The 15,525-nt window shown below is 40.4% G+C and overlaps 1 protein-coding gene across 1 annotated transcript in view; it reads left to right on the forward strand.

Annotated features, from left to right (window-relative positions):
* The window catches only part of DHX15 (DEAH-box helicase 15), an 80,634-nt gene that overhangs the window by 18,732 nt on the left and 46,377 nt on the right, over window positions 1-15,525 (forward strand). The window contains exons 3-5 of the mRNA XM_053252656.1: window positions 5,362-5,555; window positions 9,168-9,327; window positions 9,790-10,008. Of these exons, the coding sequence (XP_053108631.1) occupies window positions 5,362-5,555; window positions 9,168-9,327; window positions 9,790-10,008 (573 nt within the window). The remainder of the gene's footprint in view (window positions 1-5,361; window positions 5,556-9,167; window positions 9,328-9,789; window positions 10,009-15,525) is intronic.

Consider the following 15,525-nt stretch of genomic DNA (forward strand, 5'->3'; position numbering starts at 1 on the left):
GCAGTGACACATCACAGGTCTTATCCTTTTGAGCAAGATCTGTTTAATGAACCTTTCAGTTGCTTAATGACTAGAAAATGATGTAATGAGATTTCACTTTCCTCCCCCACCTCTGGTAGTCTGTCTGTCTCTTCAAGGTCTGTTACCTCTTCATAAAAGGTTCAGTGATGTTTGACTTGCTCGATACAAGCCTGTGTTAATCTGCAAATAACTAATATTCTGTCTACTTGCATGTGGTATTGTAGTAATAGTGGTAGCAAAATGAGGGCAAACACTTATCAAAACCAGATATTTTTGAAACTGACTGATGGTTAGATGGGCAGGGAGGTGGAATCTAATGCTGTTATTTGCATTCTAAATCTAGTTTGAGAACTGAATTACTTTTGCTTTAAATAGTTGAAAATATAAAATGAGTTTTTCCATCATATGTATGTTATAGTCTCATTTACAACAATGTGGGTTTTAGTTCTCTAGGCAGAATTGTGTCACAAATACTGGTGTGGCGAACATATTGCTCTCAAAAGCTGCAGGTGCAGGAAGCATTGTTCCCTGGGAATTCACATGTTAAAATACAGTAAATGCTACATCAAGATGGACTTACTTACTAGAGCTGCAGAATATTCAAATGTATTTGGTTCCTAGTTCACTTTCTGTATCTCATATCATCAGCTTCACAACTATCATTAATTCTCCAAGTGTCAATGACATTGCTTAAACTGGTGAAGTATCTATTGTACTTAGGTCCTCTTCTGTAATCGCTGTCAAAGGTAGATAATATAAGTTATTTCCTGCATTATGGTTAAAAATTCTTCATGCAAGTAAAGGATACTCCAGTACAGTAATATATAACACTTCAAAACTATCAGTTGTTTTATAAGAGATAATTCAGCCCTAAAACAAAGAGAGCAAAGCATGACAAACGGAATACTTTTATTTCTTTTGAATGGCTAACATATTGGCTGCTGGGTACAAACTGATAGCTTCACATCCACCTGGACAACAGCTTTAAAAATGAAGCTCCAACATCTTGGCACATCCCAGGGAGAACTCATTGGCTGGAATTTTGATCAGGCTATCTATTTTATCAAACAACGGCTCCTAGACACAGACCTCCAAGAGGAATGTGCACATTTGTCAAAGGGAATGTATATAGGCATTCAGAGTTTTAATTTCAAACTGGCCGATTACTTAAATCACATTCTCTTATCCAAATTTAGGAGAGCCCTGACCCTTGCCGGATTAAATGTTCTCCCTACTGCAGTCTTGGAGGGAAAATACAATCTAATACCTTATTCAATGCGTCGCTGCCCTGTGGCTCAGGGGACATAGAGACAACTGCTCATGTAATCCTCTACTGCCAATTCTACAGGGTCGTTCTAACCTTATTTTACCCCTTATAAAGAAATATCCTGGCCACTCTGATCTTTTTTATCTGGACTATCTGCTGTCAAATTTTAAACCAGTGATTTCTATTAATGTGGCCAGGTTTTTGTTTTATTGCTTGCAAGTTGCTTAAAGCTTGTATTATTAACTCCAAACTTTGTAAAATGTAAATGTATTATGCAAACTGTAATGACTGATCAATGACCGTAATAAACTTCTGCTACTCATGGCTGCTGGTGCATGGGCTAGAGCAGATGTTGGCCTACAATTTCCATAATCCCTGGCTATTGGCCACTGTGACTCTGGATTATAGGAGTTGTAGTCCAAAAACAGCTGGGGAGCCTAAGTTGAGCAGGCCTGGGCTAGAGGAAGAGCAAACAACCATTGTGGTTCAGGCTCCCATTGTCATTAACATACTTTTATTTCTGGGAATAAAAGTATAAAAAAGTATAAAAAGTATAAAAGTAAAAGACTGGGAATCCTGGCAGTATATGCTGCTGCATCTGAGACTGCAGAAGGGATTGGCTGACTTGCCTGTCCAAGATACTTCTCTTGCTGCCACCACTGCTTCTTTTGCTCTTCCAGCCTCACCTGCTGTGCAATGATGGTGAGAGGGAAAGAGTCTGGCCCATTCCCTGCCCACCTTCCTTCCTTCCCTGTCTGTTGTCCAGGAGGCAGAGGTAATGGAAGCAAACTACCCAGTTGTCTCCCTTTCTTCCATGGAAAAGTCTCTATATTAATCCCTAACCATAGAATTTTGAAACCATTTGCAGAGAGGAGACAGAGGTTATCAGGGATTATATGGCTTCTTTTCTGATGTTACTCCTTCTGTTTCACAGTGCTATGTATATGGTGGGATGAGGGTTTTTCTCCATAGTTTCCTGCTGCACAATAACTTTATGACACTGATAATTTAATTAGATGAAAAAGAGAAGTTTTCTAGTGAAATTAGCTTTCACATCATATAGAAACACCCCTCCACCTTTGTTTTTGGTCTTTTCCATTTCAGGTGATTAAGATCAGGTAGGAGCTGTCTTTTGGCGTGCATGTCAATATATTGAATTAGTGGCTTACTTTCCATGCAGGTATACTTACCCTTCTAAAGTAATTTTCTGTAGTCTTGTAGAGACTCTTATTTAGCATCATAGCAAAAGTTGAACTGTCACAATTTTTTATAAATGACTGACTGACTGCCTGCCTAGTTATTCTTGTTCTAGCCTTCAGGCTTTCAGAAGATTTTTGCTCTTGTATATTGGTATATTGAGCCTGTTGATTTTAGTCACTTAGACTACCTCACCCAAGTGACAGGCTATAACACTTGCTTTCATATAAGCAGCTTAGAGATTATCAACCAAATGTATAAACACAGATCATCATGTGTTTACTAGAGGGGTCTCTTCCACAAATCAGGCATTCAGTTTTGTTTTTCATTTTGTCAGTGCTAGTCAGTCACTTTTGCTGAATATTCTTTATACAGGAGGGCACATAACTTTGTGTGCTTCAGTGATTCAACCTCCGTTAGTCCACAAAGGCATAATAATCATCATAGATTTTTGCTGTGCTCAAAGACTGCAGTAGTGATCGCCTAAAAGCTCCTTTTAATCTGGCAGGCAGAAGTTCAGTATACATTTTTCTAGTCCAGAATACCATGTTAAACAGTGGCTGGTATCCAGGACTACCCAGATTTGGGTTAAACGCTCAGTGGATGTACTCTCTGGAGAGTACTTTATGTACTCTCAGTCTAATGAGGGCATGTTCCATCAACTGCATACCTAGCTGGCACTAATTCCTTGTAGTCTATATCTTGTAGGTTAATTACATGTATATTTAACAGCACAAAGTATCTTAAAATAAGGCTTCTACATATCTTCATCTTCAAGCAGTCACTTGGAGGCTGGTTTGTCCTTTGTCTTTATTTTTTTGCTTGTGGCATTACCAGTAGGTTTTGTAGCTTAAAAACTATTTTGCTTATTCCCCATAGAATGTCAGGATGAATTTTATAGTTCCATTGACTCATTAAATGTTGTTCTATTTGATTAGCTGTGTTAGTCAATTGTTATGAAGTACTTTTAAAGAAATAGTTAACACTTGGAGACTAACTGAAAAGGTCATAACATTTTGCAATTCAACTAAGCCTTCAAGTTCCTTTCCTTGTGTTTGGCGTCTTTTAGAGTCCTTATTTTTATGTATTGCAGCTCTTTTCAGTTATCTGGGCCATCAAGGAGCTTTTCAGAATTAGCAGATTGCTATTGCAATAATATAACATTACTCAGGATATTGTCAAGCTTGACATAAGGCAATAGTTGTATGAATTGCAGACTATGCAGTGGATGGATGTAACTGCCCAGAGACGTGAGTTTTGGGTGGTATAAAAATATGTTAAATAAATAAATATGCAGTCTTATTTTGATGGTGATAACACTGCCTTTCTGGCTGCCCTAAAAAGGTATTGGCCCTAGATTCTGACCAATAACCTCTCTTCGCCCACTCTTGTTTTGTTTCCACGTACAGTAGCCCCTAGCATCACAGATGGTGGTTACAGACTCCATTTATAGAAGTAGTTTGTATAATGGCATGTGCTTTACCATTTGGGGGCCAAAAGCAACCCCCCCCCCCCGTGTGCACAGATTTAGTCATTTTGAATCAGTCTTTGGTTTCAGTTTGCTAATTGAGCCTGGATTATACATGCAGCTCTTTTGTTCCTGAAATATTGTTGTATTTAACATTTGTTGGATTTTAAGCATAAAGTAGATGGAAGAAGCATTTAATACTTGTGTCTTAGTTCACCTGATTTGGTTAAATTTTATCTATATCTCAAGTGGAGAATATTACATAGAATGCATTGTCCCCTGCATTAAAGCCGTTTTTCTTCACATCTGTATAAATGTCAGATTTTCTTTGCACTATTATGTAAGAAAGTCCTTTTTTGTTTGATTTTATGGCTTTTCATATCATCTAATGTTGTATGTATGACAGGCTTTGACACATTTTCTTTGGCTTTAGGAGCCAACCTCAAAATTTAGAAACCAGACTGTCTTCTGCTGCATGAAGGGGGAAGCAGACTCACCACCCACTCCCTAGCAACAGTCTCCACTCTACAATGGAGTGGACTTCCCATCTGAAGTCCCATCACCTGCCTGAGCCACATCACTGGCTCAGGCAGGTGATGGACCAACATATACAGGAGGAGGAGGAGTGTGTAAGTAAGGCAGGGTCAGAGTGCTCCTTCTTCTTAGTCTCATCGGGTCCATTACCTGCCCGAGCCAGATGGATGTGACCAGGAGGAGGGAGCAGCTTGGCCCCACCTTGCTTGTTCAGTCTTCCTCCTTGTTACATGTGTCTGTTGCTTGTGTTGGGGGCCTTAGATTGTGAGCCCTGTTTCCCCCCGTTATTGGTTATCATAGTCACAAACTCTGAGTGCTTTGTAATAGATTTCTACTTTCTTGAACAGTCAGTCTAACTATGTCTGAAGATGAATACTTTAATGTAGTTAAAGGTATGGGACAAGTTAATTTCCTGCATTGCTGCTATTTTATTTTAGAGGTGGTTATGTTTTATTGTGTTTGGTATTTTTTAATGAAATTTATTGTAAGTTGCCATCAATTCATATAGGAATATATATGACATATATGATGTCAACATATACATCTTTTAAATAAATAACTTGTAAACTTATTTTTGTAGTTATTTATGACTGTATATATTAGAGCATGTTCAGTATACATGTTTGATCATTTTACACATACTTTAAAATGCTTTAACTTTTTCCTTAATTATCCTTCCATTTTAATATTATAAGCAAAATAGAAGTGCAGTTGTTCATTTGTGTCTGTGTAACCCTTGCCTGTTTCTGTCCTAGTTTGTAAGTTTTAATTCAAGCTTCTTGAATTGGGTCCTGTATATCTTTACTAAGTAAGCAGCTGTGATGCTTTGTATAAATAATAAACTGAATGTTGTATTTTTTTCCCCCCCTGACAGATCCCTCAGTGGTGTGTTGACTACATGCGATCATTGCCAGGCCCAAAGAGAGGTGTTGCATGTACCCAGCCTAGGAGAGTTGCAGCAATGAGTGTGGCACAGCGAGTTGCTGATGAAATGGATGTGATGTTAGGTCAAGAAGTTGGTTACTCTATTCGATTTGAAGACTGCAGTAGTGCAAAAACTATCCTGAAGTAAGCATTTCAAATGGAGACGATTACTGGCTTCAGGGAATGGTGTTTTGGGGGCTGTAGAAGACACCTGTTTTCAAAAAGAATGAGTGTTTTTGATTGGGTGGGCCCAGGAGCTACTATATTCAGATGAATGTGGTACTGCCCCATCCACATGCTACTTTCTCCCTATGTTAAGGAGGAGGGGCATGTAAATGCCCAAGGTTCATATAGGATTGAGATCCCCCACCCCCACCCCCCGGAGTGTTTGAAAGGACAGGGCTCTAAAGTGAGAACTTTGTATTTCAGTGTATAGTTTGTCAGTTATTGTATCTTGATTAACTTCTTCAGTCTCCCTCCCTGGACAATAGATTATTAGATAGTACTGATCAAAACATTTTTGCATATTCCATCTTTATCACACTTTGGGTAGTTTCAACTATCTGCCTCTTCTGTAGTTGAGGAGGAGTTACGTAGAAAAACGTTTCATGACAGTTACGCAAGCTTGACTATGTGCGGTCCTGTGCTATGCAACGAGCTAAGGCAGAACGACTATTGGTTTCCTACAGTATAGGCTGTTGCTAATGGGTTACATGTTCAAAACAGTAGATTATGTGCAAGACCAAATTAAAGTTTTTATATTGAATTTGTAGAAATTTTTCAGCTCATCAGTTCAGTTTCTGCTAGGGGTGTGCATCAACTGGTTCAGCAGTCTATTCACAGACCACTGAACTGGTTCGAAAGATTGGCGTTCGAGCTGGTTCGGAGGTGGGGAGTAGGTTGCTTTAAGGCATGGGGAGTGTGTCCTTACCTCCTCTGCCGGTGCTGCTGTCAAAATCGCTGGCGCGGGGCAAATGTATACTTTCTTGTTGCCCCAGTCAGTGTAATACCGTAAGTGGCCCGTGTGCATTTGTACCAGCCACTTCTGGTATTATTCTGACTGCGGTGGCAAGAGGGTATATAGTTGCCCCACGCCAGCGATTTTGACAGTAGCGCCGGCGGGGGAAGGTAAGGACACCCTTCTTGTGCCTTAAAGCAAAACCCGCTTCCTGAGAGTGCATGGAATCTGTTCAGTGCACATCCCTAGTTTCTGCTGCTGAATATTCTGTTATGTTAGAAAGATAGAGCACTTAATTGACTTTCAAGGATTTATATGCACCCACAATCATTGAATATGGGTTTGAGCTCCCACCCTTGAATATCTGTCTGGTTCCAAGATGTTTTTGTACTTGGGTACAAATGTTAGAGTATATAATATATGTACACCAATTCAGTAATGAGATTTGTATTCAAAAATGGCTTCTCCCTCTTGGATACTCATGCAGGTAGGCCTGAATCTTTCCTCCCCCACCCCCAATACCTTTAATAGGTGAAAATCCATGTTCAAAATGCTTGTGTACTTTTGGTATCTTCATGTGAATACAGGATAACCTTATTACTCATGATAATTCCATTCCTTGCCTACTACCGTGAGTAATGGAACTGTGAGGACCGGGAAGACAGAAGTTCAAATCCCCATTCAGCCATGAAGCTCACTGGGTGACTCTGGGCCAGCATGTATCTCTCAGCCTAACCTACCTCACAGGGTAGTTGTGAAGATAAAAATAACCATGTACACTGCTCTGAGCTCCTTGGAGGAAGAGCGAGATATAAATGTAAGAAATAAATAAACAGGTTCCATAGTTGAGGGGAAATTTTTAAAGCCCCCAAACAGCCCCTAAATTGCCCCCAAAGTGCCAGAACTTACTCTGGCATGATTATCAAGGTGGAGGCTAGGTCATGGGTGGCCATGCTTTGCTATACCTCAGACGATCTTTTTGCCGAGTTGGATTGTCCGCCTAACCCTTCATGATGATTACCAATCTAGTTGGATTCAGTCAATTGAGACAAAAATAGCTACCTGGGCCTCTCTCCTTTGACTTTATTTAGCATGGGCCATGTCCAGGCGAAAGCCAACATCAAGCAGCACATTATAGACATTGTGCGCCAAACTGATCTTGGCAAGGTCTTGAACTTTCATATCAGTTATGAGCTTGAATACTCTGCCTCTCCAGTGGCATGCCCCACTCAGTTGGCGGTTCCAAAGCAAAGGAGGGCATTCACTTTGGCTCACTGTCACGGCCTCCCTTCAGTAGTGCTAGAAGGCCATTATAGAAGGATTCCATTTGCAGAGTGACTTTGCCCCGTGGCTTGAAACTACCAAGCATGTCATCCTCCGCTGTCTGTATTACAGAGACATTTGCGCCTCCTTCATCCTTCCATTGCTATGCAGGTATCTGAGGCACTCGAGCTTGAGCCAGTTCTACATCTCTTTCCTGCTTTCTGACTTTAAACCTGCCATCACATAGTGTTGCCAGGTTCTGTGTGGCAGTGACCAACATGCATTGGCAGATGGTAGGCAGTGGGTCCTAGCAGCCTTAGTCTGACCTCCAGTGATTCAGAGTGGGCTCTATACTTCGCTCATTCAATACTGCACACCCTAGACTCTTCTCTTACTGCCCCTTGTAGCCTTATAGTCCTGTAGCCTAGCCATTATCCAGTTTTATTACTCATACTTGTATGCATTATTGTCTTTTTATGTCATCTAACCTTTTAACATCCCTTTTTATGCCCTCCATCCTCTTATGCCCTTTGTGCTTTTATTTTATGCCCTTTTAGGTTTTTTATACCCTTATGCTGCTTGTATATTTTTTAATGTACTCTTTTATTATCCTCATGTACCTTTGCCATATGTAATTACCCCTTATACTTTATGCTGGTCTATGACCGTAATAAAGATTGATTGATACATACTCTGGCATGCTCTGCAAGTCCCCCATGTGCTCAGGAATGCCCCCCCCCCAACCTTGAAAGATCACGTGAAAAGTTCCTTTTTCCTTCTTCCCAGAAATGAGCCACAAAATGGCGACCGAAAGTGACTCCCATGGTCCCCTCCGGTGCTCTAGGAACTGTGGATACATGAGTTTTAACCCATTAGTATCCGCTGATACTAGAGTCAATAAGACACCCTGTGGATACATGGAACTGTGAATAATGTTCTCCTGTACAAAATATCTCTTGCAAAGTGTGCCTGAGATGAACAGAATGCTAAAATGTCCTGCCTGTGAGGGCTAGTCATGTGCGGTGGGGGGTGGTATGGGTATGGGGTACTGTTAGAATAATTTCCAAAATCTGTGCTGTGAGGAATACATTAAAATTTCCTTTTGAGTTGAAAGTACTTCTCTACAGAGGATGCTGCTTGCTTCATCTCTGTATAATTTACTGCTCTGGCCTCCTGATGAGGAGACATGGCCAAAAACAATGGCTCCTAGCAGTCCTCTTTGACAGCCCTTTAAAGAAACAGAAGAAGGCTGGGGAGGGCATGTGCCTCACCTAGCAGCTGAACATGTTTGGTGCACATTTTCTATGTTGAGAACTTCTTCACTAACTAATGACTAAGTGTATCAAGAGTGTAGGGGAAATGGGGGAATAAGAATGATGCTAATGTCAACACTGAAGGCATTGGACTGTGCACAGTTTAATATTTCAGCTTTGAAAAGAAGCAGATGGGGAAATGTTAAGAACAATTTTTGAAATAAGGGAAGAAGCAAAGCATTTACACTATGTCTGAAATTAAAATATTGGTTTCCTATTCAGGTACATGACTGATGGTATGTTACTCCGTGAAGCTATGAATGACCCTTTGCTGGAACGTTATGGGGTAATAATTCTTGATGAAGCCCATGAAAGAACACTGGCTACTGATATTTTGATGGGAGTTCTGAAAGAGGTTGTAAGGCAAAGATCTGATTTAAAGGTCAGTAATATATTTCATAAGTAAAGTGTCACAAAAATGAATTTGTAGAACATAGTCTCAATACCAATTACTTAACAAACTGTTAATAAGGTTTAAATTTTGTATGTGTGGCCAAATTGTCCATAGTGGGACTTTTATAATTCATGAAGTAGTTTGAGTTTGTAATATTTTAGCATCTTCCTCTTTCTCCTTCCTTTTCTTTCCAGTGTTTGCTGCATTAGCATGTAGGCAGAAAAGCCTTATGCATGTTTATTCAGAAGCAAATCCTATTGAATTCAATAGGACTTGTTTCCAAGGAAGCATATAGGATTGTAACCTAGGAAAAAGAAAATGTGACAGTTTTAATGTACTGTATTTGATTTTATTATTCAATTGCATTTTAGTGTATTTGATAACATGCATTAAAATTTGGTGTACTGGGTCTAACTTGCAAATAATGCATTATTTTATTTTATACTCTAGGTTATAGTTATGAGCGCTACTCTAGATGCTGGCAAATTTCAGATTTATTTTGATAATTGTCCTCTCCTCACTATCCCTGGTCGTACACATCCTGTGGAGATCTTCTATACTCCAGAACCAGAGAGAGATTACCTTGAGGCAGCTATTCGTACAGTAATTCAGATTCATATGTGCGAAGAGGAGGAAGGAGATCTTCTACTGTTTCTTACTGGACAAGAGGTATTTTCACATGACAGTGAAAGGGTATTCACATGTGAAAGGCTTGTGTGGTGTATTCAGAAAGTATGTTTTGTTAAACTTTTTTCTTGCTTTTCAGCTATAGCAAAGTTTCTTTAAGAAAAATAGATGAATACGGAAGACTGTACTTGCTAATTTATAGTCGGGCGCCTCATTCACATTTTAACTTAGATTTTTTTTTAACTTTGAAAGATTTGTATCCTACTGTTCATTCCAAAAGTTTCCAGAGCAGCTAACATAAAAAAAGCAAAATGCAGTTATTAAGCCTCTTTAATACGTACCATAATTAAAAACAAACAAACTTAGGAACTGAGCAAAAACATTTGAATGTCCAGACACAGGAAACTTCCCTATCCCGAGTCAGACCACTGGTTCATCTAACTCAGTATTGTCTACACCATACTGGCAGCACTTTCTCCAAGGTTGCAGGAAGGAATCTCTCTCAGCCCTATCTGGAGATGCCAGGGAGGGAGTTTGGAACCTTCTGCATGCAAGCATACAGATGCTTTTCCCAGAGCGGCCCCATCCCCTAAAGGGAATATCTTACAGTACTCACACATGTAGTCTTCCATTCATATGCAATCAGGGCAGACTCTGCTTCGCAAAGGGAACAAGTCAAGCTTGCTACCACAAGACCAGTTCTCCTCGCTCATTATCAATGTTCTATTTCAAGCAGCTGGGAGCATTTGAGATTAAGTACAGCAACTGAAACTGGATAACCAAAGACAGGAGAAAAGGGTTGGCGTGGAGAGGAGGAAATGAGTGGCTTCTCAAAAATTAACCCTTTTATTACCAATAAATTTAATTGTGCCTCTCATTTTTTTTCTTTAACATGAATAGAGGCTTGTAACTGTTCTGAATACATTGATTAAGTGCCGTCAAGTCAGTGTTGACTCTTAGCAACCACATAGATAGATTCCCTCCAGGATGATCTGTCTTCAACTTGGCCTTTAAGGTCTCTCAGTGATGCATTCATTGCTGTCATAATCGAGTCCATCCACCTTGCTGCTGGTCGTCCTCTTCTTTTCTTTCTTTCAACTTTCCCCAGCATTATAGACTTCTCAAGGGAGCTGGGTCTTTACATAATGTGTCTGAAGTATGATAGTTTGAGCCTGATCATTTGTGCCTCGAGTGAAAATTCTGGATTGATCTGTTCTATGATCCATTTGTTTTCCTGGCTGTCCATGGTATAAGTTTTCTCCAGCACCAGAGTTCAAAAGCATCAGTGCTTTTTCTGTCTTGCTTCCTCCAGGTCCAGCTTTTGCATCAATAGAGTGTCACGGGGGAAAACATTGTCAAAACAGTTCTAATCTCTGTAGGTGTAGACATGGTGCTCTGTAGTGCTCTTTGTAGGTGTATATAGATGCTCTGTATATAGAGCCTCTTTAATCTTATGCTTCATTATATTTCTTTTCTGCTGGCAGCACTTGCTCCCTAAACAGCCTTGCGGGGCTGCGGCACTGTTCCCTGCAGCCTCTGTGTGGTGTCTGCATGCATGCCTATTAATGTTATAGAGGAAATGACAGAGGCAATTAAATTTATTGGTAAATAAAAGGTGTACAATAGTTTATTTATTGGTAAATAAAAGGTGTACAATAGTTTATTTATTGGTAAATAAAAGGTGTACAATAGTTTATTTATTGGTAAAGCTCCTCTCCTCCCCACTGCCCTTTCTCCTTACCTTGGATTGGTTATATAGTTTCAGTTGCTGTACTTAATCACATGTGCGCCCAGCTGCTTGAAATAGAAAATAATGATATTTGGACATTGAAATGCATTTGCTTGATTTGGAAGATCTTCTATTTTTTTTTTTAATTGCATGCATTAAAGAGGTCTAAGTATTTCGTCTTAAGAAAACAGGAGTACACGTATTTCCATCGCCATTATATTGTCATAAAAAGCAAAATGTCAATGCTAAGTAAAATTAAAAACACAAAAATGACAATAATTCACTAAAACAATAATACTGCATTTACCTGAATCCAAGACTAGGTGTCCCGTCCCCCCCTTCTTTGATACTAGAAATCAGGAGGTTGTCTTAAATTGAAAGTCCTGAGTAAATGCAGGTATAACCTGAATTTAACCTCTACTTTTTAAGTGGGTCCTCTTAAATTCAGAGTCATTCTTGCTTTAGTAACAACGTTAAAAACCAGAAGACAGCATAGTACAACATCATTTAAAGGGTTGTAGAACAAGATTTTAACACCTTCAGTGTTAAAGCTGGTTTTATAGACGCACATGCTGTTAATGTAGAGGGAGTATAGCAGAATCTGAGATCCATGGAAACACCCAATAACAGCACCTCTATCTTGTCTGGATTGAGGTGAGTTTATTAGCTGCATTTAGCCCATTACTAACTTCAGACACCTGTTCAGCACTTTTATTGCCACACCTTTATTGGTAAAAAGGGGATCAAGAGTTGGTTGTTGTCAGCATATTGATGACATCTCTCCCGATATGTTCATGTAGGAGTTATAGTATGAGGGACAAAGATGGGTATGGTCACTTGTCTGCCAGTATATACATTTTGTGTAATCTTACATCTGGTTTCTATTATTCTAGAGCTTGTTAGGTGATAAGAAATAAACAAACAGTCTTGGAGTGTTTATTGGGGGCGGGTGGGGGGACATAGTAGTTGCTGATTTTGTCAGATTCAGTGAGTGCTCCTAGACAGAAGTGAAATTGCTGAGGTCTCCCTCCCCTACAGCATGCTGGCACATCTGGATTGGGAGCAGTCACCAGTGTCCTTAGTCATTTGATGACTAAGCTGCACCAGCAATTGATTTCCTGCAGTTACTGGGAGAGCCCATGGACCAGACTGGGCTAGGGCCTTGGTTTGAAATAATATGTGTAAACATGGCTATCAAGTGGTATGTCTTTTTCTGGATCAAATGGAACAGGCTTACCTTAGCTCATTTAGCTGTGTGGCTGCAGAAAAAACTCTACAGAAGAAACAGACTGTTCTGCTGACACTTCATAACATAACATATAGGGTTTTATGAGAATGAAGCCATTCCTGCAATCTGAGTTATAGAAAATGCCTTGTTTTTCTGTTTGTTTTTGAATGATGAACAGACAGAATTATGTGCTGCTAATAATAATAAAATGTTTAACTAGGCCTCTCCTTATGTAAGGAAAGTTGGTTTTTCAACTTCAGAAATTAAGTGAAATTGCTTCATTATTAAAACTGTGTAAGTCCCGGAGTGAGGGATATACATTTGGAAAAATGTTGGAGTGTACAGTATAACACTTTTTCTTATTTTGATGTGTCAAGTAAGAGGATAATAAATCTATGAATTTCTGCAGAAGGGACAACGCAGAATCTGAAAGATTAGTCCCTTTGAAAACAATGTGTAGAAAACGAATTAGTGGTTCACTGTTTCTTGATGTAAACTGCAAGAGAGATGGAAATATTTCCAAGGCTTCTTGGGTCACTTTAAATTTCCTTCCATATGACTTGCCTTCCATACTATACCCTTGTGTCCTCATTACAGCATACCATAAGCAAACCATTTCAGATATGACTGATCCATTGCATCTTCAGATTTTTAACTTTCAGATAAAACACCTGTACTCCTAACACACAGTAATCCTAAATATGGTGGAACTAATGTGTTCTGACAGTTGACTAATGTATCTTCTGCAACTGAAGACAAGAGGCACTTGATAGGTGGATTGAAGTGTCTATGGAAACCTTAACTGTATTTCCATCCTTGATGAAGCTGAAACCAAAGAATTGCATATACGCTGCATGGTAATTGATTCTCCATAGGTTTTATGATTGATTAGAGGTTAGAAAAAGCTAATTACTGTTATAAAAGGTAACCTCTAGTCCAGAGATACTTAGTCTTTTGATCATATTGTGAACTTCTTTTCTATATAGACCATCACATTCTCTTAGTTTATAGCTGCCGCTTGGAAGGACATCTAAAAACTACTCTGAATTAAAACTTGACTGTGTTTGCATGACCAGCTGAGTACTCCCAAGTTCTGTACTTTACAGAAGTGGAGAGGAGTAGTCTCTACTCCAAGTAAGAACCTGAATGCACAGGTGAAATGAGAGGGAAAGAACCTCTGGATCTGGGTCATGATCTGTTGAATCCATTAGAATGGGTTCTGCGCCTGTGCGGAAGCCTCTTGGTGTCGAGTTTTTACAATTCCTTTTCGGCGCCTGCGCCCTGCCCCACATGACCACGTGGCTATTTAAGGCGGGAGGAAGTGCAGGCACCTCAGTTCCTTTGCGACCGCCATGGAAATTGGTTCACTTGGTTTCTGCGGCTCCTTCATTCTGGTTCCTTAATCTCTACAAAGTACTACAATTCTTGATGTATCTCTCTCTGGCTCTGACCTTAGACTGGCTTTTGGAAAGGATTCTCCGTGTGATGATTCTGTTTGCCGCCTGATAGGACTGCTTAACATTTGACTGCCTTCTCTAAGAGTGTTTGTTTGACGATCTGATTGAACTGCTACCAGTTTTGACCTTGGATTGCTAATGGCTACGTTTTTGTGAGTAGTTATGGATGCCCCGAAGGGAAAAAAAGACCTTCAAACGCTGTGAGACGTGCAAAGCAAAATTGCCCTCACAAGATGCTCATAATTTGTTTGCTCTGTTTGGGTGAAGCTCATGTTAACTCATCATGTAAAATTTGCCAGTCATTTTCTAAGCAAACTCAGAGAAACAGAGAGCTTCGTTTGAGGGCTGCGATTTATGATGATGATCTGACTGTGCCTTCTTCCACGGGAAATAAATCTAATGTGCATGGCTCAGGGGCTCTGGCTTCCACCCAGTCTAAAACCCTGTTGCCCTCCGTGAAGGCCCATAAGTTCTCGAAGAAGTTGAGGGATGAAAGGGCGACTGCCACTGAACCCGCCGCGAAAATGCGGAAGTTATCGACATCGAGCTCGACTCCGTTGCCAAAATCAGCTCAGGAAGTGGTCTTTGTGTTGATATCGAGACCATCGACCTCTCCATCGGCACCGACTGCTACCCAGCAAGCTCAACCCTCGATAGCTAGCGGGGCTATCGACACCAATGCTGGTGTCGATACCGAAAGAGACCTCTACATCGAGTGCTTCTAATGTCATGTCAGTATCAGTCTCGATGTCGATGAAGGCACCAACATCGACTCAACCTCCAGTAGTCGTGCCGTCCACTCCGATACCGTCTTTATGGGATTTACAGCCAGCACTGACCCCGATAAAGTCCCCTTCGATGTCGGGACATGGAGTACAGCGTTCGGCGTTGAATACACCAACAAATATTACGACGGTTACACCTCGATTCCGAGCTCCCCTGACATTTGCAGTAGAGGAAGCCGACCTCTCGGATAAGGAGGGGACGGCTTTGGATCCAGGGACAACTCTGTCTCTTCTTAAAATGTTGGACTCAACAGCTAATACTCCTTTGACGTTCCAAGGCTTTCCACGCTCAGAGGAGGAACCTCCACAGTCCAACCCTCAACTACTGATCACCGCACAACTTTCCACTGCAACGCCATG

Source organism: Hemicordylus capensis, chromosome 5 (assembly GCF_027244095.1).
Source record: "Hemicordylus capensis ecotype Gifberg chromosome 5, rHemCap1.1.pri, whole genome shotgun sequence".
Taxonomy (NCBI): Eukaryota; Metazoa; Chordata; class Lepidosauria; order Squamata; family Cordylidae; genus Hemicordylus; species Hemicordylus capensis.